General features: G+C 38.3%; 1 protein-coding gene across 1 annotated transcript in view; it reads right to left on the reverse strand.

Moving 5' to 3' along the window:
* LOC103035260 (RNA polymerase II elongation factor ELL) overlaps positions 1–25,435 on the reverse strand; it is a 43,500-nt gene that overhangs the window by 10,711 nt on the left and 7,354 nt on the right. Inside the window, exons 3-4 of the mRNA XM_022679741.2 lie at positions 6,240–6,367; positions 3,639–3,802 (exon numbers count right to left, since the gene is read on the reverse strand). Coding sequence (XP_022535462.2) covers positions 3,639–3,802; positions 6,240–6,367 — 292 coding nt within the window. The remainder of the gene's footprint in view (positions 1–3,638; positions 3,803–6,239; positions 6,368–25,435) is intronic.

The following is a 25,435-nucleotide window of genomic DNA, read 5'->3' on the forward strand; positions in this document are numbered from 1 at the left end:
GCTAGCAGGCAGTACGGTAAATGTTTATACTACGCTATAAAGTCTGAATGCTGTTATCTGAAAGCCTCAATTGTTGCTAAAACCAGTGCCAACAGTTCCCGACTAGAGCTTTAAATATATACTGTAACACCATAGACCAGCTCACAGAAAACAATGACTCCATTTAGGAGGAAGATTTTTTTTACATCGCAAAGTTCAAGATGTTGGCAAACAAACCGGAGAGAAGTGAATTCCTCTCAACGCCTAAACTTGTTGAATCAGGCAGAAAAGTGCTGAATCACAATGTGCTCCGAGTGCCAAAGCAGCTCACACCCTTTATAACAGTGGTGGGCATCTACTGTCTGTGATACTGTGGTTCTTAATACATCGCAAGACAATTATCTACAGTACTTTGCAGAATCTGTGTTACTGAAAAGGATAAAATACTCCTAACTAAGCAAATAGCAGAATATTGAATTTAACAACCAATATGCTTCACCACACGTTTACCCTAATATTTGATGCCACGTATACAATACGATAAGATTGAAATAACACAATATATTGTCCCACCCCTACTAATACTCATATTAGTATTAGTATACTTAATACTCATTCTAAGAGACCACTTTCTGAATCAGTTTCTCTGATTTTGCTATTTATAGGTATATGTTTGAGTAAAATGAACATTGTTGTTTTAATCTATAAACTACAGACATCTCTCAAATTCCTAATAAAAAAAATGTTGTCATTTAGAGCATTTATTTGCAGATAAATGAGAAATGGCTGAAATAACTAAAAAAAGTTTTAAGAGTTCAGAACTCAATATTTGGTGGAATAACCCTGTTTTTTTAATCACAGTTTTCATGCATCTTGGCATGTTCTCCTCCACCAGTCTCACACACTGCTTTTGGATAACTTTATGTCCCTCCTGGTGCAAAAATTCAAGCAGTTCAGCTTGTTTTGATGGCTTGTGATCATCCATCTTCCTCTTGATTATATTCCAGAGGTTTTCAGTTTGGTAAAATCAAAGAAACTCATCATTTTTGAGTGGTCTCTTATTTTTTTAAGATCTGTTTATAAAATGTATATAAAATATACTAATATTAGTATTTACATATATAATAATAGGGCTGTCACATTAACGCTATACATTTACGTTGATTAATCTCTTAAATCGTTTAAAATATGTACAGTTTAAAATGCTTTAATGATGAATGTGATTATAATTAATTAGTTTACTTGAAAGAATCCCAGAGCATTTAATTAGTTTGCCCCCGAAATCCGATGTATCGCAATGTTTGCAATGTATCAATACATTATAATTGAAAGAATGCAAGATATTTTCCCACCCCTACTAATATGACTATAGTATATATTATACTAATAATTCTGTCACATTATTTCTAAAAAAAATATATATATATATATATAATAAAAAGCCCCATTAAAATACACACAATTTAAATTAATACTTTGATGATGAATGTGATTTAATTTGATTAATTTAAAGCATTTGATTAATTAGATTTTTCTTACAGACAGTATATCTTCATACTGTATACATCTACATAACTGGGCACACAAAGTAAACAGACTGTAAAATATTTGATGACCTGCTGGCACCATCCCAGCCTACTGCAAAGTGATACTGTAGTGACCTCAAAGACAGTCCAGGCCTCTATAATCAAGCCTTGGAATACCTGCCATACATTTAAAATCACCCTGCTCTAAGATCTACGGTTCCAAAAGCTGCATTTAGAAACAGCCTGAAGATAAGCATACCATTACTGTGCCACAGAAATACAGCGCGCCGCCGCAAGACGCTTCTCTGCCTGCGACCCTTTTATTTCTGCACAAGCAGGACCAGAGCAAAAATATGACCGCAGTTCTCTGCACGACACTGGCCCCCTGTGTGCTGCTGCTGGAACATACACACACACACAGTCAGCAAATCAAGCCTGGCTTTGATTACAAGACCTACTACATCCATCAACTCATCCAACATTGATTATTTAAAGAGAAGCAGAAGCTCTCATACTGAACATATCACGCACTGCGTTCATGAATTAAGAAACGACACAAAGAAATACAACTCCTCGCTTGCTCCTCTCTTCAGACAGTGTGTGTAAAGCCGTTCCAGACACACAGGGCAGAGGACGAACCTTGTCCCTTTCAACCTCCTCAGGGGGAAACCATGACTTCGCTTCAGAGACAGCCCCTATGTATAATTCAGCATTTCTGCAGATGAAAACCTAATTGATTCCCAGCCACGGTAATTAAAATCCCAGGCTTAGCCTCATCCGCACAGCATGACACTTGTTAGCGCATACTTCCGGCAATCTCAGCCACATTAATGGAGCAGGTCTCTGGCTTCGTGCCTGTCTAGCCTGGGCCAAAAAGGGTCAAAGGCAGATGAGGAGGGGAAGATCCTGCAGCCTCTTTCACAGTCTGACTGGCAGAGCTTTGTGTGAAATCAGTGTGAAACAGCAATTGAAACAAATTATTTCATATATAAATATATAATATGAGTGAGATTTACAATGTCCAAAGCCAGGTTCATTTGTTTGTTACATTGTATAGCCAACATTTGGTGTGGTTAGTTTTGGTTTCACACTACAGTTAATGGAATGAGTGCACCAAAGAACTTTGCTTCATTCCGTCATCAACACCTATGTGGGTTCTGCATCCCCAGATACTTGACATAGACTGATTTGTAGATAGATGTGTGTTTGATGTGGGCATGTTTTCATTTCAGTTTTTCAGGGCTCGAAAGGTGTTAAACCAAAATTTGGTCCTACCAAATGAGGTAGTCTCAGTTCAGATCAACTGAACCATGGTTTGGATTATTTGCAGTGTGGATGGTTCATGTGACATGTGGACCAATTACAGGAATCCATCATTGTTTGGGCTATCATTGTCTGGTAGGGATGCAGAATTCGGCACAACAATGGTCTTTTTTCATCTTCTGTTTATTATGTTCTGTTGTTTGGACCATTTAAAGGAAGTTGAGTCAGACTATAATCATCTAGTAGGAAGGCAAAATTCTTGTTGATCAACAGAAGATAAAAAAAAAAGTGTTGTGCCAAATTCTGTCTTCCTCCCAGAATCAAACTTTCTTTGACTTCTTGTTTGAGTTTTGCAGCAGAATGAGTCTAACAAATTTCTGTTTATAAATAAGGGTTAATCTACAGTTACAGTAGATAGACCTATAGTGCTGTGTGACATGCATACACGTGAAAGCAAGTCAGATTTTGGGGTAACACTGGTCTGTTTTAATCTTCTGTTGATTTAGGGACGATGATAATTGTCCAGATTGGTCCAAATGTCTGAACCATACGCACTGCAAATAAACCAAACAATGGTTTAAATCTGAACTGAGAACACCTCGTATAGAGGGACCAAATTTTGGTTAAAGCCTTCTCTTTTGGTTCAGAGCAAACTGAAAAGTCAGGAGAAGATCCAGAAAAAATAAGGCAAATGTGAAAGCACCCTATGTAAATTCACTGTAATAATTTTTTTGTGTTTTATTGCTGTAGTTATTGACTGGTGATGCCTAATGCTAAAAAAGATGTCCCTCACACTGACTCTGTACATGTGTGTGTGTGTTTATATGCATAATTATGTGAAGGGAAAAGTACGCTAAGGTTGCTCCTTACTTGGATGCGTGGAGCCAGGTTTGATCTCGATAGCTGACCGACTCAAGATGTCTTTTTCCACCTGGGACATCCGCTCACGGGTCATCTGATAGGAGTCATCCGTCGCACACACTGTGATCTTGTCCTGAATACTGCCCTGGCCCTCCAGGCGGTCCCTGCCATCCCTGAAGAGAACGAAACGAGTAGTAAGGGGTAAAAATGAGACAGATGTTCCATTTGGGTCACAAGTACTTAGAAGGTACAAGGCTAAAGCCCCAATATTTGGTTCCCAATAATGTCCTGTAGTTCCCCTGCCCCTATCTGCATGCTTTTTCAAGGGATTGCTAATTAGCTTTTGATTATGTTGATCAGTTGTGCTAGAGGAGGAAAAGAAATACCAAAATAGGGTAGGCAATTTTACGCAAGCCATTACATTCTAACAGAGTTAATTAGACATTTAAATTCTTAACAATAAAAATTAAACTTAAAAAGTAAAAGTCTGATTCACTTTTCATGTTGTTTTCCTTTTTAAAAAATAGTGTTCTTTACCTCATTGCTGTTCAATCTGCAAATCATTACACACACCTATACATCAATCAAAAATATATTATAAGAACAATAAGATTTGCCAGATAAAACAATAAAATACCGGATACTAGCTTTATTTCTTCACCTTTCATCCCATATTTTCTCATTTTCTCCAAGTGCATCTGTGGCACACTCGGGCCTATTGTGCACAGTTCAACCGGAAAGCCGGTGACTAATCTATGACTAATGCCCTCGACCAGCTTTGGGGAATTGCGTTGCATCCTTTCTTCCCACAAACCTATGTAGGGCTATTCTTTCTGTAAGACAAGTAAAGTATTGTAGAGCCCACAAGCCTCCTTTGAGCTCTAGAACCAACAGATCAGTGCCTCAGGCTGGGGGGGGGGGACAAAACAGAACCCTCCACCATGAGCACCACAAACACGGTGATGTAACTCAGGTCCAAGGGTAAGTAAAATGTTTGTCCTCCCAAAGTACAGCCTCTACAATCCATATTTAGCACACAACGCACACACCAGATTAACACTGACGTTAAAATTAGCCTTTTTTAATGATTATGATTATAAGCACATTAGAGTTCACTTTAAATGGGAGTATCTCAATTAACCGCCCATGAGACTGTACTAAAAATGACAAAAGTAAAACATCTGCGGCAATAACTTGAAATAACTCCGTACACAGAGTTCATTTCATAGTGACCCACTGTAATTTGCATAGGACACTCACAACAATTCATAAAAAAAAAAAAAAGTTTTTTATACTAACACTTAAAAAACAAAAATCTAACTCCAGTGACAGCTTAAGCCGCACGATGCTTTGAACAGTTTATTGAAGGTGCCATAGACAGCAATTATCCAGTATTTTAGGTCGTTTTTTGATGTATAAATAGTAAGTATGTGATTTAGTTTGGGACCAAATATGTTCAGATGTGGTTTTACAGGCCTATTTACAACTCTGTTATTTGCCCTCTGAATTTAAGCTCTGGCCTAATTGGTGATTTATTGTCACCGCAATGGTCATAACTTCAAATGCCGAGAAGTTTTATTCCTATAGGGTTGGGTTAATTTTGAGGGCATGAATAAAATGAAAAATGAATATAATAAACTGTTACATAACTTCCCATTTTACAGCCCGGTTTTCGAAATGTTGAAATTTATTTTCAGTAAAGATCAGTTGGATCAAACTACAGAGTACTACACTGCTATCTAGTGGGTAGGGTTTAATCCAACACAAAATGAACCACTGTCTACCACCAATGTATAAATGTTAACTATTAGGCCTAACTAAAAATTTATACTGTTTTTTTTGTAGTATTTTTTATTTAGTATTGCAAAACAAAAATATCACAATACTTTGTTAAATTGATATTTTCTTACTTTTCTTAATGCAAAAATCTAGGATTGATGTTGTAATGGTAATACTAAAACCAGCTACAAGGAAAGCAGAAACAAGAAGGTGATTATAATGTTATGTCTGACCAGAGTAATGTACATAAAAGGCTGGTTTTAATGTTGTGGCTGATCTGTGTTTGATCTGTTTATGAATAAGTATTATGCAAAGTATATAACAGAAAGTTACACATTTTAATAGACTTCGTAATGCTTTATATACACACAGGAATGAGTGGTTTAGTTGATATTTAAGTGCAAGTAAATTTTAAGAATTTCCCTTCAAATATAAATTAATAATAATAATAATACAGTATTTTTCGGACTATAAGGCCCACTTAAAATCATCAGTGAGCCCATAAATCCGGTGCGCCTTGTGTATGAATTTCACTGGTAGGATATAATGGTGTATCATCTAGAAAAATCGATTTTTATCATTTGTGAATTGATTCAGAATCACCCACATCCGAATCGAGATGCATCTAAGAATCAAAAATGTACCCCACCCCTAGTTGACGACCAATATAATCATTAGTTGCTCTAATATTGCCTAGATATATACAGTTTTCCTGTCTAAGCATATTTTATTGAACTGTAAATCTGAGATTTCTGTGAATCTGAGGTTTCACTGATCACTAACAAAACAGTCAAACTGTTCTGTCTGAAGTTAGCCATCGAGTCTACTTACCCTGAGGCATACTGGTGAATACAGTCGAAGCTGGCTTGAGGCTTGTCCTTGCTGTCACTGGACAGATAGAAGGAGAAGACACGCAGGGCATGAGGAGAGTCCCCAGTGGGGGCAGGAATCTTGATATACTGCAAAAAGAGAAAATTACATTGTGTTACACACAAGGCACCATTTGTATCAGTATGAATCAAAAGCCCTAATGTAGATAACAGCATTTCTCATAAGATCCAAGCTGAACACAGATGTTCTGGGCTGTGCTGCTGCACTCTGAACAAGCCTTATGGCAAAAAATAGAGGAAAAAAAAACACAAGACAGATGTAGCAGGACTCTGATGACAAGTCACAGCTGCTCAAGCAGAACTAAAATGCTACGTTTTTTTAGCAGCTCCGGCAGGAATGGTTTAAACGTTGTCACGTAATGAGCTCGGCTATTTATCTCGAAAACCCTACGCTCACAGTTCTTACTCTATTAAGCTAAATCTGACAAATGTCTTCTTTGATTTAATAGGAGGCTTTTTGGAGAAACTGAGCCTCAACAGCTCTGAGCTACGTCTCTTCATGACACAGTAGGCCTCAGTCTTCTGTCTGCAGCACGGAAGGCCGTGTCCTCACACGGCAATTACAGCCATTACTCCATCTTAAACGAAAGGAATGTGCCGTTGCAAAAACAGTCTCACCGGAGGGCATTTGGTTTTTGCTATTTCTGACATAAAATGAGCTTTAGAACAACAGTACATGATATACAGTAGGATATTTGTGCATGAATGAGACACGTGTGTGTGTGTGTGTGTGTGTGTGTGTGTGCTTGTGGTTGGAGTGCATGCAAGGATTTGCTTAGAAGGACAAAATATTTTTAATCTGTTAGGGTTTTTGCAATATGAAAATAAGGTCTCTAAAAACCTGTGTAAACATGGGTCCAAAACACAACGATTTGTTTTGGTTCATATACATGTCTGGTTTCTATCAATAACCGTAACTTAAATTTTAATAAAAGAAAATATATTTTTAACTCGTCAGGCTAATTTTGTTACTGTTTTTCTATACTATTGTCTGAAATGGGCCGTAAACCTTTCTAGAAACACAAAAAAATCCCACAACTAACTACCTCTTTTAAGAAGAACCTATCAGAGATGGCATACTCATGACACAATGTGTTTAAACCTAAATCACTTTTTGACCATTTGAGACATCAATCATCAGACTCTTCATTAATCCTTAAACTAGAGAACTGGCAACCACAGCTTTACCCTGTAACACCCTTTTCACCCTGTAACATCCCAATATAAGACTTGAAATATTTAAGTATTAACATTTTCTGAGCTCAAGTAAATGCATTACTAAGAAATAGAAGGAACATGGGACATACGTCTGCCTCGAATAGGCCAGCCTCACAAACTGTAAGGAGTCTAGAAGGACACACCATCCCCACTGAGAAGCATGGTGGTGGCAGCATCAGTTTAATGCCTTAATAAGTGGTTAACTACTAACTATGAGTAGTCTTAGGTGAGCTGGTGGGCTGCTTCACTTGTCACCGTCTTGCAGGGTCTCTCAGTTTGTAAGGACGGCCTTCTCTAGGCAGTTTCACATGTGTGTCATATTTTTTCCATTTCTTAATAATGGATTTAACTGCACTTCGGGCTTTGTTCAGTGACTTGAAATATATTTAATGTCTATCTCCTGATTTATAATCTTCAGTAAGCTTTTCTCAGAGTTTAGTGGAGTAATGCTGATTAACCAGTAACTCTCAAACGGTTGTTTTTATATTACGTTTAAGACTGATTCACTGCACTCATCTAATCTCCATTTCACTAACTAATGCATGGAAAATGAATAGCACCAACTGACTAATCATATGTTGAACTGTGTCAGTCACTTATTTTACTTTATATATTTTAATGAAAGTCAGATTTTATTGACCATGATGATTCTGCTAAAAATAAAATGGGAAATATATATACAAATATTTTATAGGTTCTATATCTGTATCAGTATCTATTCAGACACTGTAAAGTTTAAACATTAAAGGGCAAATCTATAACTGTAAAACATGTTAAAGCCTCCCTCAGCCTAGAGTTTTAGAGGTATAACAAAAGTCTAAAGCTCAGCTCAGGCCTGGGGGCAGTGCTGACTTATGGTCACTTTCCTTATTACCCAGCAGTGTAGGTTTGACCCTTATTTTGGATTAATTCCTGCTAATTATAAAGCACTCTACCATTGGCTATAAATTCTTATGGTGACACTGGGCCACTAAAGAGGTTAAATACTCTCTGAGCCAAGAAAGCCATCCCCTTCTCTCATTGGTGGAGCACATGCACACCTCTAATTAAATCCACCATCATGTGGTTTCCCATTTAAAAGGACAAGACAGTGTCAAAACAAGGAAGAAAAGCACACTAGAGGATGAGGAAATACAGACACAGTGAGTTTATCAGAAACAGGCGTAGCACAAATATGTCTTTGTTGTCTAAAGTCAAAGCTCTTTATTGTCATATGCACAAAATAGAACTACATTCTTTTACTTGCATGCCTGTTCTTAGACACTTCAACAACACAGCAGAAAAAAAAACTGAATTAATCGGAAAAAAAGAAAAAAGGCTAAATTTGAATTCCAGCATTTTATTTAATAAACAAAACTGTCTTTGAACCAATGTTGTAACTATATAATGATTACATTAAAAATTAACCTGAGTGTTACAATATTTAGTTAGATTAGTTATCATATATACATTATATATATATATATATATATATATATATATATATATATATATATACACACACATATATATTTAGAAGAAATGAGATGCATTTTGTTTAACTACTTTAGCAGTCTCTAGGAACACTGAATGAGAGAAGGAACAGACCTTGTCTCTTGATTAAAGCTGCCACATTTAAGGTGGAATTAAAGGTGGAAGTGAAAACTCTGGGAAATGCTAATGCTAACGAGTTTGCTAAATGTGAGGGAGATATATTTTTACTATAAATGAGACACTCTAGCAGGCTCTATTACCACTGAGTGAGAGAGAGAAAAAAAAAGGCAATTTTCACTAATGTTAGCTTGATGAAAACTATGCCTTGTTTTGGAACTGCTGGACAAAATACCACATTCAAGGTGGAATTTAAGGTGGACTTGAAAACATGCTAACATGTTCTAATCTATTGTAATCTATTTTATTTATTAGTTGTTATAACCTTAATATTGAGGCAATATTGAGGTCAGCAAAAATAATTTGAAGTCACGTCCAAATTCGAAGTGTGCCATATCCTATAGTACACAATATACAGTGACAAAGTAATATTTTAATTTAAAAATCTATATTAATAATAACTCTATTCTGTCTTGAAAGCAGTCTATTTTGTCCATTACTGTGAAGAATTAAGGATATTATATAGATTTTGGTTTAATTGTTAATTTTTGCAGTTTATATACATGTACTATATGTGTTAATATTAACTTACATTTTGTTGTTACATTATTTATTTAGTTACATTTTATAATTAATTACTGTTGTTTACAAAATAGAGAATTTAACAGGTTGTTTTTTTGGCTTCTACTGAATGTTTGAAACTGCTATACTTACATTAAATAAAACGTCAAAATTTATTTTGTTGCAGTAGTATATTATTTTGCATTGGGGTTGGCGATATGGCTCTAAAATAATATCACGATATTTCAGGGTATTTTTGGGATAACGATATACTTGGTAATATAGGAAAACAGAAAAATAATTGATTAATTTCAGGAATATAGTGTAATAGTATAACAGTATAATCATAAAGTGGCAAAATAAATAATATAGAATAAAATAATATAATGCAGCAAAAATATTGCAGTATATTTTCATGAATATAAACTGCAAACAAAAACTATAAACTAAAACAATTATACAATAAATACACCTAAAGCTTCACAGTAAATAATTGGACTACTTTTAAGACAAACCATCCCTATTATCACGATATGAACTTTAATATCATGATATCTATGTGTCACAATATATTGTATACGATATAATATTGCCCACCCCTATCACCCATATCACCAAAAATATAATTATCACAGAAATACTCTGAAATATTGTGATATTATAATGCATTAATTTCCACTATACGCCCTGAAATATAACAGAGTTCAAGTGAAGGTACAGCTCTGCACGCTTTAGTAACAAGACACACATGTAAAGTTGTATAGTGTAGCTTAATACACATAAGCTTTTTGCTTGTTTAACACATTTGAACAGCACTCCTCTGCTGAAGCCATCTGTCGTGCAGTCACTCAGAGTTCATTTATCTTGGAGAAGTTAAAAGTATCTTCAGGATCTCAGAAAAACAATGCACTCCTTTATTTCTCACATTTACTCAGCCCCCTAGCTCTGGTCGTGAAGAGCAACAGTGAAAACACACAGCACAGTCAGGGTGGAGACTCGGGCTTGTATGAGCTTGACTGTAAATTTGAGGTGAGCACTGCAGGCGGCAGCAGGCCGTGTTTCCTGGTGTGTTTGTACAACTTGCCGTCTGCAAGAGCTCAATATGAACAGAACCCAGCAGAAAGAGAGTCTTTGAGTAAGACCATGAGAACCTTTATAGTCCAAGTTCTGCAGAGAGACATCTGATCAATGAGACACCATCTACCCAACCATGCTACCATGCTCTAGAGAACACGGTCACAGAGAACTCTCAATCTTTAAACAGCTATCATACAAACCTCTATTAATAAGAGCTCAGAAGATCCAGGGTTCTGCTGGGTCAAAGCTAGGGAGGGATTCCTGCAGTCAGCATTAGTATCTAGCCTTGGGATGTGTCATGAGACTGGAACTAGTATCATGTCACATGATGACTTTTGCCGTGTCCAATGGAAGCTAAAGAATGTTGTATTGACCTGCAGGATGCGTGTGTTTCCTCCTGCATTAAATATGGATGTTATTTCTGCCAGGTGCCGCTGCTCATGATCATTACCACCCATTGCACTGTCCACTGTGGGTTGTAATGCTTTTATGACGTATTTCAAATGACAATAATTACATTATCGATTTATTGTACAATAAATAAACATGACTTCAATAATATTTGATAATCATGATATCGCCTATTGTGTTTATTTGTATGTTTGTTCACATATATAGCAGTAAACAGTATTTTATCCAATCCTGCATCAAAAACTGACCAATTCTTACTTATTCTTAATAACTGTGACTCAATACACACAGTGTAAACTGCAGCTGGTTAAGAAATAAGTGTATCATTGCCAACTATGATTTTTTTTTTCTGTTATCATTATGTAAGTGAAATTTAATTGTTTTAAAATTACAAAAATGTTAAAATCGCAATATTTTTTGGGACAATATATCATCCACTGAAAATACTTATAGTGACCTGGAAGGTACATGCTGTTGCTACGTATTGGTAGTGGCTGATTTTCAGCTCAAATATGCATTTGGCAATTAGCCAGCAAATCGTCAATTGAGCTGTTATGATCCGATCATGTTATGCATATTTTGGAAGTTTTGGAAATCCAGTGTAGACAGAGTTTTTGCTGTATCTGATTTAAACTCAAACACATTTTTGATTGATGTGCCTCGTGGAAGAAGTCAAGTCAAGAGGTTTTGTTGTCATTCCAAGGACAAGGACAAGTACACAGTGCAATAAAATTTTGTTCCTTCAGAACTATGGTGCAACATGGAACAAACAGTACAATAAACATGCAACGAGTAGAAGCAGAGTAAAGGGAATATCCCTCCTGAGAGTACACCACTCAGGCAAGTAGAGTGAGTATCAGAACACAGCAGAACTAGATCAGTCCATGTTCTGCTTGTGTTAAGCTTCATTAAGTATCAATCAAATTATTCACAGTTTTCCCAGACCCATGTTAAAGCTAAACCTAAGCAAAGCTCCATGATTACTTGGTCAATTTGTCAATGAAACTAGTTTAGTCCATAGTTTAGTCAATGCCCTGTCAAAACTGGCCTGGTGTTTGGACAGTGACCAATGTGTTTCTTTTTTTTTTTTTCGCATTGTACGGTTCGGTTTTAAACTGTGTGTTTCTGTGTAAATCATGTAGTTGGATTTAGATGGGGAAAAAAAGCCTTTCAATCATTGCAAAAGATCATCCAACCAACCCATGTTCAAGCCCATGTCCTCCACTGAACAAGAACGCTCGCTTTGAAAAACCCACTTTCATGTTCCAAGAGCAATTACATTCTTATAGGAAAGTCCCAGAAACCTACTTTCAATAATAAGAAAAGAGAGGGAAAAAAAAGTCAATTCCACACACAAACTCATTAGGCAACAGGTATTCAGGCATCCTTAAAAACAGTAGTCCCTTCAAACAGCCTCCAGAGGCAATTCAGTGGGGAAATTGACAGGCGTTTTAATCGAGGTAGTGCCCTAGATCAGAAGAAAAAGATGGAATAAGCAAAGAACAGGCTTTTACTAGTTTCAAATATTTTTCGTTTTTCGATTTGTTGGGAATGCAATGAGTGCAGCTGGCACTGAACTGCCATGCATTCTAAGCAGCAACAGCAAAAGCAGGGACTTGTGAACACAAAAGCAAAAATATATGACTAGTCAATGCACACACCTGATGTGTGAGTTTGAGTTACATAAGCAGAATGACGAGCATTTCTGCAATTCTGCACATTTTCTGCTAATCTTTGCCTGTCAGCATTTAAAACAACAATAGGTTCAGAACTAATCCCTGACCTGTTGTATCTGGGGTATAAATACAGTATATGTGTGTGGGGTTTGCTGCATTGAGTGTGGATATGTGGGTGGTAAAGCCTTCTATGATGTATTCCCATGTGGATCGAGGAATGTTAAACACTCTCTCAGCTTTGGAATTGGAATGTCTCTTACATCTGGTCCACAATATCAGGCCTAGCTCAAACTAAAAAAAAAAAATTAAAAAGAGATAATAGATAATTCATCTCACCTTGCTATGAGCACACTGGCCAGTGTTCAGCCTCACTCACAAGAGAAAAAAACCTCACTAATCCCATGAATCATTTTTTCTTTTTTTACAGTGTATAAGAAAGAGAGCAGTCAGTGCTTCCTGAATAAGGCTCTTAAGCGAGAAAGAGAGAGAGAGAGAGAGAGAGAGAGAGAGAGAGAGAGAGATACAGCTCTCACATACATACATAAAGCTCCAGAGCTTCTGCTGTGTGCACCCAACCCCCATTTCCTACTAGGTGCTCTCTGTAGCATAAAACACACATCCACACACACACACACGTACACATACACAGCCAGCCAAAACAGTGACCCATCGCAGCTCCAGCCACTCAAGGCAACAAAGGCGAATGTCAGTAATGACCTATTTCCATCCAAGTCTCACTGTGACGCTGCATGGCACACTTAAACAGATGTGTACTTGGTCTTTTTTCACGCTTATTAAGCACGATCATCCCAAACTGAGGGTGGGTTGGGTTGAGGGGGGCATGCACCTTTGTCTTACTGTGCATTTCAGACTTTCATAAAAAAAGGAAAATGACAAAAATGACCGTTCCTCTGGATACACTTTACACTAGATTTTTTTTAAAATTCTTTTTATACTATACACTATATACTTCCACTTCAGTTATTCACATAGCACCAAGTAATGCTTTGCAATCCTATATATGATCTTATTGGTGCATTAGAATAGTCATTTTTATATATTTATTTGTTTTATATAGACTTTTACACCTCTTGTCCTGAGCAGTGTAGACTCTCTTTACACCTGGTCACTTCATGTCACATGACTATGGACTGTAACCTGGTAAGATTCTATCCACATGTATTTACACTTGGCAGTCAAATGTGTCTCCGGTCAAACTGAAATCTGAATGCTGTGTGGAATGAAACATGCAAATTCATTCATGGAATACGCAATTCAATTACTGGTGTTTTTGCAGTACTGGGAGCAGGACTGCAACAAATAGTCGTCATAATCGTTGATTATGTTTTGCTTATAAAAAAATAGTTGACTCTAAATTTCAATATCAACTAATCGTTAATTTCTAAATGCACTGGACTACACAAAGTACTGGGGGCAGAACCACAATGGGGGAGGGTTAAGTAATGCTAATTCACTGAGTTCATACTCAGCTTGGTCACAAGATGTTCCCAAACAAAACAGATTACATGTTTTCTCACTGAATAGCAGAACATTTCTAATTTAAATGTCTTCTTTAAGGCATTTAAAGGGCGTTTAAATCCCATATTCATCCGTTTCTATCGTTTTTAAGCATTATAGAAAGCTAGGAATAGGAGCTGTTCCCACAGAAAGCAGAGATTGAGGGCATTAGTATCAGTTTTAAATAAATTTCCTGTGTCCATACTTGTGGCTCAGCTTCATCCAGATATCTAATCCAGCATTTCTGTCTCTGCTTTTCTTCAAGAATAATGAATACAGCATGGTTCAGATCCACAGCAAAGTTCTTAAGTGAACCATAAAGCTTCCTAATTGAAAAGCTTCCAAATAAAAAAGACACAGGATGGCAAAGCTCTGGAAAGTGGTAGCTGATTTTAGCCAAATTACAAGCAACAAGTCCCCTAAATAGGAGAACGGGAGGCCTCCTATAATAAGTAGGTCAGAATGTCACAGCACTGCAAAATACGCTCATTTTAGTATGGAGAAAATCCCTACTTGGAGGAGAGCACAAGCATGGATTAATAGTCCAACACCCCCAGCCAAGACCATTACGTCCACTCCTTCAAAAAAAAAAAAAAAAAAATCACACCCCCATTTACCTCATTTACACCATATTCTTCTACAGACATCGTCCCTACCCCCTGCGTCCATCCCGGGTTAAGTGATGCATTCGTAACTTAACGCTGCCCCCCCCTAAAAGCTCTACCTTGCATGCTTTGCATTCTAATTCTAATCAATGTCACTCAGGTCACTCCACTCCGAGAGTCACTCGCCCACCCTTTACCCCCCTCCCAAGCTTCCTTTGCCATCTTCATAACCATATGTCATTTAACCCATTGGCTCCTTCGTCTCAATGCAGGAAAAAAAAGCAATCTCCTGGCTGCTGGATCACATGGAAGCTCATCAATATATTGTGATTTAAGGACCATAAAAGCATCAGCACTATTGTTTAGATAGGGTCTTGTTGACAAAAGGGTAGGGATAATGTATCAGAATTATTAAAGACATTTTCAGGATAAATATTATGTATCACAATATGTTTTTTTTCCACCCTCAGTGTTTTTTGACATAATGTCAATTAGGCTGTTGTTCCTTACATTGTCTCATAACTGATTGGTCCAATAAGTTTTGGGGCAAATAACTATTAGCCTTCCAGTTAAATGGGTTCTGCACTGCGTTGCTGTTTTGTTCAGATAGCTGTGTGAAGATGCACTCTTGAGAGGGGTATCCAGTAATGGCCTCCTCCACAAGGTGCATTAGTTTTACACAACTACAGGAGTTGATGCGAGTCAAGCCTAGACTGCACACAGTGTGAGGTACAACACTGAATGTTAACTAGCTATCAGTGCACCAGTTTTGTAGTTCCACATAGCGGCTAACAAAAGTCCCTATAATCAGCCTTGTACAGAGCTGTCGTTATCCTTAACACATGAATATGAATATCTCATAGTCTTGTAGTATTGACTAAATTTGTAAAAATATCGAAATCGATTTTTTTGTACATAATTAGTACATTTTGCGTACATTTTTGTGAATGGCTGTAATGATATGGCATCTACTCAATCACTTTAAAAAATATCATATTGGTAAACATAAAAACATATTCACAGAGGAGTTTTCAAAAGGTGTGCACAGCTGAGACTTTAGACTATTGATACCTTAGGGGTTCAGTTTCACATCATGTCAATGCACTGGTTATCCAAACGTTAAAGAAAACAACAATTATAAACATGCGCTCGACAACTGCACTGCGAATCCTTCGACTGCCACAACTCGACTATAGTAAAAGACCATTAAGATGCTGAATGAAATCAGTGTAAACACAAGCAGCAGAAGTATGCCAAGTAAGACATCTGCTTCTGGGCATCAAAAAGCCAAACAGATACAAGCGCACATACACACACACACACACACACACACACACACACACACACACACACACACACACACACACACACACACACACACACACACACACACACACACACACACACACACACACACACACACACACGTCACTGCAGCCAAATGGAATGAGTTTGATTGACAGTCCTCAGCACCTCGTCAGGCTGACCAGCAGCGTGGTCAGGGAGTCGAGCGCAACACAAAGCCTCCCTCTGTGGTCCGGACCCAGTCACATCTGCCGCCACTCGGGCCCCGAGTGTTTGGAGATGTCAAATACTTTGGGCCTGTTGTAAGGCGTGAACTGGACTGGAACGGAACGACTTTGGCGGGTGGACTTTGGCCGTTATGCCGGAGACAAAGGGCGCGTTTGGCGGCTGCTGGAGGAGCCTCGCGTTCCTCGAGTTTCATGCCACACTGGAAATCACTTATGCAAGCTGTAGAATGTGCAGCACGTTGACTCCCATGCCACAATGCACGGCAGATGACACCTCTGCTCTGTGCTTATGGGAAGAATAAACATTTAAAGCTTTTTTTCTTTCTTTCCTCTCTTTGAAAGTGCACATCTGTTTGAGGGGAAAAAGGCAGAAGCTGGCGTATTTTTTCAGGTGCTGTTTTTCCCCCCAAACGGCTCAGAGTCACCCGGGCTCTCGGCCTCGGCCCACTTATGTCAAGCCAGGGCACTGAAAATAACACGCATCTGCCAAATCCATCCCCGTACGCAGGGCCCCACGGCCTGACCATCGCGTCCAGTATCAAGACATAGCACGGACATTCGCTTTGGGTGCCCGAGTTGCTGTGACCAAAATTACATGAGCGAAGGGCAGCTCTTTTATCTGGGGCCGTGCAATTATTCTGGTGGCTGTAATTCTACGGCCCTGACTGGTCATCCAAATGAGTAGTCTCTGCTTCCTCTTTCTGTGGCACGGGCAGAATTTGTTCCACCGGTTTTGGGTTTTATTTCATGTGCCTTGGGTCCGCTGTAGCCGGCCACGCACTATTGTTCTCCTCCAGCGCTCCACCGTGGCTTCCTCGGGAGCCGGGGCTCGTCTTTTGTTGGAGGAGTCGCATGCGATGGCACGGAGAGACGCCTAGATTATTCATGACCCACAGGGACGTGTGCCCTGTTGGGGGGCTAGGAGAGGAGGTGAGTAGTGTGCAATTGTGTGCATGTGTGTGTGCTTGTGTGGGGGTGCATCCTTAGCCAGGACCAACAACAGAGACAGCAGTAGATGCCCCCCAACCAAAACTAAAAGCGACAGAAAACCACTCATCCAAGGAAAGGGAGGACTGGGAGGTGGCAGGGTGTTTTAGAGAGACAGAGACAGAGAGAGAGAAAGAAAGAAAGGCTGAAAAGTGATGGGGGCAGGGGGAAGAAGAAAAAAAAAAACAACAACAACAGGACTAGAGGGACTGTTTTGTCTCTCTTAAAATGTTGGTCTGGCACCACTGTGTTTATTAATTAACGCAATACTTCCCCCACTAATAATTATTAGTCTTCCAAACTGGAAAACAAAATTCTACTCCCTGGTATGGGTGTGTGATATCGATTAAAAAATGTTAATGTGTGATAGCACTGTTGGATATCCCATATTGACGTGAAACACCTCTCTCTGGCTCTGCCTCATTCTGCCTCCAGTTGCATTATGCCACGTGAGCACAGTCTGCAGCGTGAAGAGCTCCCTCTGCTGATCCAGTTTGATATTATAGCGTGATAAGCACAGGAAGATGCACGAGTCAGTTTTCCCCCTATGCAATTAACAACATCAACAACCACAAACACCACCATAACCAAGCTCTGAACACTTTGTTCTCTGGAAACTTAAACAAGAAAGCATACTGTGGGGTAAAGTATGGTGTTAACAAGTGGCATTTGAACTGGCTGGAGGAGATTGTTCTTTCTGTTGTCACTCACACAAGCAGTTAACAGTGCATCTTAACACCGCCACACAACACAGAACACGCAGCGGGGAAACCCTGCCGCATTTCCACTCGCCGTACTATTGTTTAGCATATGATCAATGAGACTGCCACGAATTACGGCCGGTAAAAGCGGCAGCGACACGCAAGCTTGTCTCTCCCAGCATTAAATCACTGGGAGGCAGTCGCTGCGTGCTCAGATGGGCTCGGATGTCGGTTACATTTAAATAGGCTGCTGTCTGTTGAGTATGGGGGGTTGGTTGGAAGTTGGAGGCAGGGGTTGGTGATGTGTGGGGGATGGAGGTGGTGCTAGGGTGGAGGGGGGTGTCTGTGGTGGTTGCCTGCCTCATCCCCTTAGCTACTGCCTGGGATACCAAGCAAAATCTGCCTCTCTGCCTCCTCCCCGGCACCTGAGGGCTAATCTGTCAAGCTCAGTAAGCTCTGGGTGACCCGACTCGATAACCAACCCTCTGCGTGCATCTGTGTCATTGTGTGTGTGTGTGTGTTTTTGCGTGTGTATGTGTGTGTACGCATTTCTGTCTCTGCCGTCGTGGGGGTGGAGAGCACCCTGCCTGCTGCTTTCATATGCAGCCCATTCGCGGCGCAGCCAGAAGCCATACTCCACTTTCCTATTAGTTACTATAGAGACAGTCAGGAGGAAATTAAACAGGAGCAGGTCTAAGCATGAGGGTGAGCATTAGTGCTGGGCGATTATGGCCTAAAAAAAATATCTTCAATCTATAAGAAAAAAAAAAGAAAAAATAAAGATTTTTCATTATAATCCATTTTTTCCACCCGCTAAAAATCAAACTACAGATGACGAAGAAATGGATATATATACCACAGAGAAACTCACACGCTGAAGCAACACTAGATTATGCTTCAGAACCCAGGTCTGCAAAGAAACTTTGATTGTTTTCCACAATTAATCACGGATCCTCACTGGAGAGCGATGACGCTGCCGTTTTTACAAACAATAAGATTTCTTTCTAGCTAAATATATGCTAGAGCACTACTGTCCATTTTTTTCAGAGCAACTTTAGGATCTTTTTTTATTTTATCCCATGACCTTAAATCCTGTTACAGATGCCAGACTGTATGAGTGTACAAAAAGAATAAATGGATAGGTTGACCTTCAAAGAGGAACACTCTGAAACACACATCTTGATTAGAACAAAAATTCAAGCCCAACACAGTAAACGACAACCTGCTTTATATCAGTCAAGCACCACAGGACCTGTCTGAGGATCATTTGAAGCCTGTGGCACACCAAATTGTGTAAATCGAGAATAATCTGCACTTCCGAGGCAGGGTTTATTTACAAGAGCACAGCCCATTTCCTGGTCAGCTCCAAATCTGAGACGCTGCAGTATTTAAACAAAACTTTGTAAACCTACAGCGATGACAGCGATCAAACCAAGAAGCACAGAAACAAAAAAAACTCATGAGAAAAAAAAGGGAATTCTGTGAGAATTCGTTCACAAACACACCTGACCCATCCTCAGGTTGTTGAGCTGTCCACAGGAGACCCCTGTATGGCTGAGAGGTAGCTCTGAAGAACAATGCATCCTGCATGGCTCAAAGCATAATGCCCTGGAGGCAGCAAGGAATCAATTCCTTTATTCATGCCTTAAACATTATCAGGCTAAGGTCAGACAAGGCTTTGCTGTGCCCAAAAAATAATAACAGCATAACGGCTTGGTAATAAAAATGTTAGACAATATGCTTATTTGATAGTGAGGATAACATGAGTGCTTCAAGAACACTGACCCAAATGAAGATTTCACTTCATTACAGAGTGTAAAAAGTGAGTAAACATCACTGTGATGTGCATGAAAGTGTATTTAATGGGCTTTTTAGGTGAATCAGCCACAAAAACAAATAACTGCCATATAAAAATATAGTTTATCAATGTCCAAATGTCCTTAATATTTTTACTATCTCTAGTTTGTATATCAAGTAAGGCATGCAAGAGAAGTAAAAGTAAAGCTGCTACCTCTAAACTATCACTGTAACATTATCAGAATTATATTGTATTGTATTATTAAATTGAACAGACATTAGTGCAAGATACAGTGTGTATAGTCCTTTCAGTGTAGGATAGTGTATTCACATACACACACACAAACAAAAACACACAAAAATGCCCACCACCTGACAGAGAGGCAGTGATAACTTAGTTAACCATCTTAAAGTGTTTCCAACAATGCCTGTTAAAATGGAGTATATTTCCTAATAATTTCCTAGCTGGGTGTACAGCGTTATGGTTTATGTGACCCTATTTTGGTTTTCCTAAAAGAGCACACTATCATCATTCTTCATTATAACCTCTGTCATGGTTAAGATGCTGTGGCTGTAGGACTACAGTAGTATGTACTTGATGTGGTGTTTGTGTATATGAGGGAGAGTGTAAAATGTCTTAAATTATGTAGCTATATTAATAAACAGTAATTCTAATAGCCATAATATCAAATATTAATAACAAAATCTTTTCATTTTAACATGCGTGTTAAAATAACTTAATGATGATAAAGTAGTTATAAAAGGACATTTGTGTTTTGTGAGATGTTACACTGCGATTTTAGCCTTAAAATATTTACAGAAGTCATGTGACTATGTGATTACAACAAGAGAAACAGTAATGTGTGACTCAATTAATTTAGTTAAATTATTTCTTATATATATATATATATATATATATATATATATATATATATATATATATATATATATATATATATATATATATATATATATATATATTTTTTTTTTTTTTTTTTTTTTTCATATTCAGAACTGGGTCTGGTTTCTTAAGGGTTCAGACAAAAAAGTCCACAGCCCACTTTAACAGCTTTTCTTTCTCATCAATTACTTACTGTTCAGCTGACACTCAAATTCCACTGTTCTAACAGTCAATTAGCACGTAAACGCTCACTTTAGAAACAAGCACTGAGCAGAAGATGGAGATCTATGCTGCTCTCAGGAGCCTAACAGAGAATACTTGGGAAGACCAGGCAGTGAAACCACAGTGCTAGTCAAAACACGGGGCTCCAGACGAGAGAGAGAGAGAGAGGTGATGTGGGGCCCCAGCGGCGGGCACGTCACATCTGGATGAATAGTGCGACGTGTGCCCATTCACTCACACGTGGGCCCTCTCCCCCTCCTCTGCTGCTCTGCTTGGGGACCACCGCTCTCTTCTACACATTCCTCTTATTGTCATTCTAATTAGCTTTCAGGAGGAAAAGAAAGACAGGCACACACATATACACACACACTCGCACACATACACACATACATACATTTAAACGGATGCACTTAAACACCACCATCAATACAGAATCCAACCTGCACAAGTGTGCTCCTGCATGTCCACGTTCAGTCTTGCAAAAGAGTATGTCAATCATCCATATATATATTTTCTGGATTCAGACAGACACACATCTTTAATCAAACACACACACACACACACACACACACTTCACCGTGGTTGGGGTTGGGCTGCTGTGTGTGAGAAGGAAGTCCTTGTGACTCTCAGGGAGGAATAGGGAGGCTGGGTGAGCTAAGACAATGATGACAAGAGAGACAGAAGGGTGGGGGGACTGAACCTACACACACACACCATGAGAACATTTCACCATGAGAAGAATGCTCTCTATCCCACCTCCTACCAGCAGCTAGTCTCTAACACACACACACACACACACACTACCAAAAACAATAACATCCTAAACCAGTAAGATATACTAGTAGTATGGGTGCACAGCACCACTACAACATATGTATTATATAGTATTGCCTGCACAGTACACACACTTCCTTGAAATACTTCCTGTTTCTGTGCTAATTTATGCAAACTGTCCATGTGTTAGGGCATGCAACACGTAATATTACATAAAAACATAATCAATAATGTAATAATACCAGAATATAACCATTTGCACGCAGTTTTACTCAAATACTGATGAAAATACATCATTTTATATTAACACTTTTTTTTTACATTAAGATCCTGTATTACCTTGTTAGTAAGTTGTACCATTTGTGTGTTTGTGTGTGTTTTTTTTTTGTTTTTACAATTACAATATTCAAAGTGCCACAATGCAAACAACCACCCTACATCTTCATACTGATGTATTCATCAAGCCAACAAAGTGTAAATTTCAAATACAGAGCAACTTAAGTCCCTTATTTCTAAATCCCATACAGTTTATCAATTTGCAACACTCAAGGTTATTGTTTATTACATAAATTGAAATAACAATTTTCCTTCCTCTTATAACTGCTAAACAAATAATCATAAAACTATGACGTGCCTTGTGTATAAAGTCAATTTCCAATGCCCTATAGCATGCTCACAAACACAGAAAAAAACTGTTGTTTGTTTAGCATGGTGGCTAGTGTTTCATTTCTATTCCAGGCAAATGGAGCTTACTAAACAAAGAAGAGTCCCCGACCAAGACTCCTAATTCGTAACATTTGCTGTGTATGATGATGCAAGTGCATGTCATTACTGATAGGAGATTCAGCTAAAGGTTGTGGAAATTTAAATATAAATGAAAATGTCCTTTATTATTTTTCAACTAACCTGTCATTTTAAAAGTAGATTTAGCTGTACAAAAAAGGGAAAAAAAATGTGTTCTCATCATTGTCTGAATAAGTAAATCTGCTGAAAGCAACAGACAGTGTTTCTAGAATACAAAGATACATGCTAATAAATATCTCTCAACAGAGATACAAGTACTACAAAAATGTACAAAAAAATAAATACATAAATAAAATTAATTCCTATTCACAAAAGTAGCCCTACACACAATCTGTGGATATGTTTTCATGGGGTAAGAATGAGCAAAATCCCAACAACTGGTATTGCTAACAGTGCTAATCCGGGATGATGCTAACAATGCTAACCCGGGACATAAAAAGTCAGAGACATTTTGGATAGATCAGCCAAAAAACACAAGAAAATGACATTCCTTATCTAAATGCTTTTGCAAATGTTATGAAATTGTGTAAAAATACCTGAAAGTTTAACTGGAATACTGTCAGCCTGTGGAATATTTGTCATTCCTAGCTTTGGCTTCAGATTTCTGAGATGAAGAACAGCATTAATCTTGGTTAAATAGGAAACAAATTAATATAGCCAAGCTAAATTTGTGAATTTGTGAACTTAGTGGCGCTTAGTTTGATCATTCAAACTTCAATCATTGTCATTGATAATCTTCTGTCAAATCTAGGCTCACAAACTGCGAGTCCAACCTGGAAACTGTTCCCACACAAGGAAACCAGCCAGTCAACAACAGTAGGCAGTGACACATTGCAAGCTGCATTTATCAGCTTTATATATTTGCTCAATGACACAAAAACAGTCATAATACAGCCAGTGCTGTGAGCGAACCTAAAGCCTAAATATCTGATGAAGCCAAGTCAAGCAATAATGAAAAGCTGCTTTGTGCAGTGCTCCATATATTATCCTCCTTCTAGCACAGTGACACTTTCCCTGCTAGTCTACATTTATACATTTATATACCATCTCTAGAGCACATTTACACCATATTTAGTCTAGCAATTAGTGGACAGCTGGAGACCATAGACAGCAGACAGTAGCGGAAAGAACTGCCCTTCCAATTATCTGCAAACTGGGTCTGAAAGGAGTGAAAAATGCCTTTATTCAGTAAGGGAAACAGAAGACTATATCAAAAGCCCTCCTGATGATTACACAGAGTAAGGCAGTACTTCCTGTAAGAGAGACTGCTTTCCTGAGGCCAGAAGAACACGGGCACCAATACGTGAAATTCCAGTCTAGGAGGTCCTGGACTTAGTGGGAATGCATTCCTATAATCTCCCTTATGAGGCTTTCAAAGTAATTTAAATTCCACGATCTGCAGAACTGGGAACTGCTCTCATCGAAATAAAAGGAGTTTTACACATCAGCCCGACTCTTCTTCTCCAGCATTTTGTTTCATGTCGGTTGCATCATTCCTTTTAGTGTCTGTAATTAAGAGCACTGCGTATTACTCCGAATGATGGTGATCCACCGCAGGCCATTTTTATCTCCCTAATTGATGCCTTTGATGAGTTAGTGATATCAAAACAGATCTCGTTCACCAAGGTATTGTCGGTCGTCAGCTTTAATAGTCTAAAGCAAAACAATGTGCAGGCATTATCAGTACAGGGGCACAACAACCCACAGATTACAGGCCACTTTCAGTTAAAGTAACTTCCACATGTTCTCTCTTCTCACGGCGCCTCCTGAAGGTCTGGAGACAAGCCAGGACACTGTTTATGGGAAATCCCTGGCAAGCATGCGTAACCTGCAACCAACCTGAACGAACACTTGAAGAAGAAGAAGAAAAAAAAATGCTAACGTTGCTATTAAGGCCAGGTGGGCGGTAGATGACAGTTAGCATTGTGTGACCGGGAGCATTTAACGGATCCCAGCTAGCTTCGTTTGCAATATATCAATGAAAATGTTCTCTGTTAAAGGTGCTGTATATGTATATGTATATATATGTATATATGTAAAAAAAAAATCACTAAGTACAGTGTAACTGTACACTGTAAATTGGTTATTTGTTCACTATTTATCAACGTATAAACCACATGCCCAATCGTGTCATACATACAAGCTTCAAATTTGTAACTATGAACTTCCAAAGCAGAAATGAAGTCAGTATTTGCCTGTATTCCTCCCCTTCCCCCATCCTATACATGAGCATGAATGCTCCCTGCTGCTGAATGGCTAAAATAATGTTGGGTGCCTCCTTCTAAGCTTTAATTGTTTCTTATTAACAGAGTCAGGGCTGAGTACAAATGCCACTTTTTTCCAATTTTCAAATTTTACCCAGAATTTTAATCAAAGTGAAAAAATTCCAGTGCCTTTAATCTGCTGTTCATGGTGTTATGCTATCATAAGGTTTACTATTTACAAATGTTCAGTTTATGTGTTAACCACTTCCAGCCCTTTGTTCAATTATATTCATGTGACCTGCTGGTGAAACTGAACAAATCCTTACAGGGGTTCTAACAATAATAATAGTGTGTATTATATTTTTTACAGTATATTATAGTAATTTAAAGACATCATTATCATATTTTTAAAAGGTTAACTGCTTAGGTAAATAGTTAATAGATAGATAAGCATGCCTGACAGGACTGCATATATGTATGATTCATTTAAAAGGGTATGCATAGATTAAGATGTGGGATTTGTTAAAAGATAAACAATTTATCCAACCCACAAGACAGT

The sequence above is a fragment of the Astyanax mexicanus genome, chromosome 9 (genome assembly GCF_023375975.1).
Source record: "Astyanax mexicanus isolate ESR-SI-001 chromosome 9, AstMex3_surface, whole genome shotgun sequence".
NCBI lineage: Eukaryota > Metazoa > Chordata > Actinopteri > Characiformes > Acestrorhamphidae > Astyanax > Astyanax mexicanus.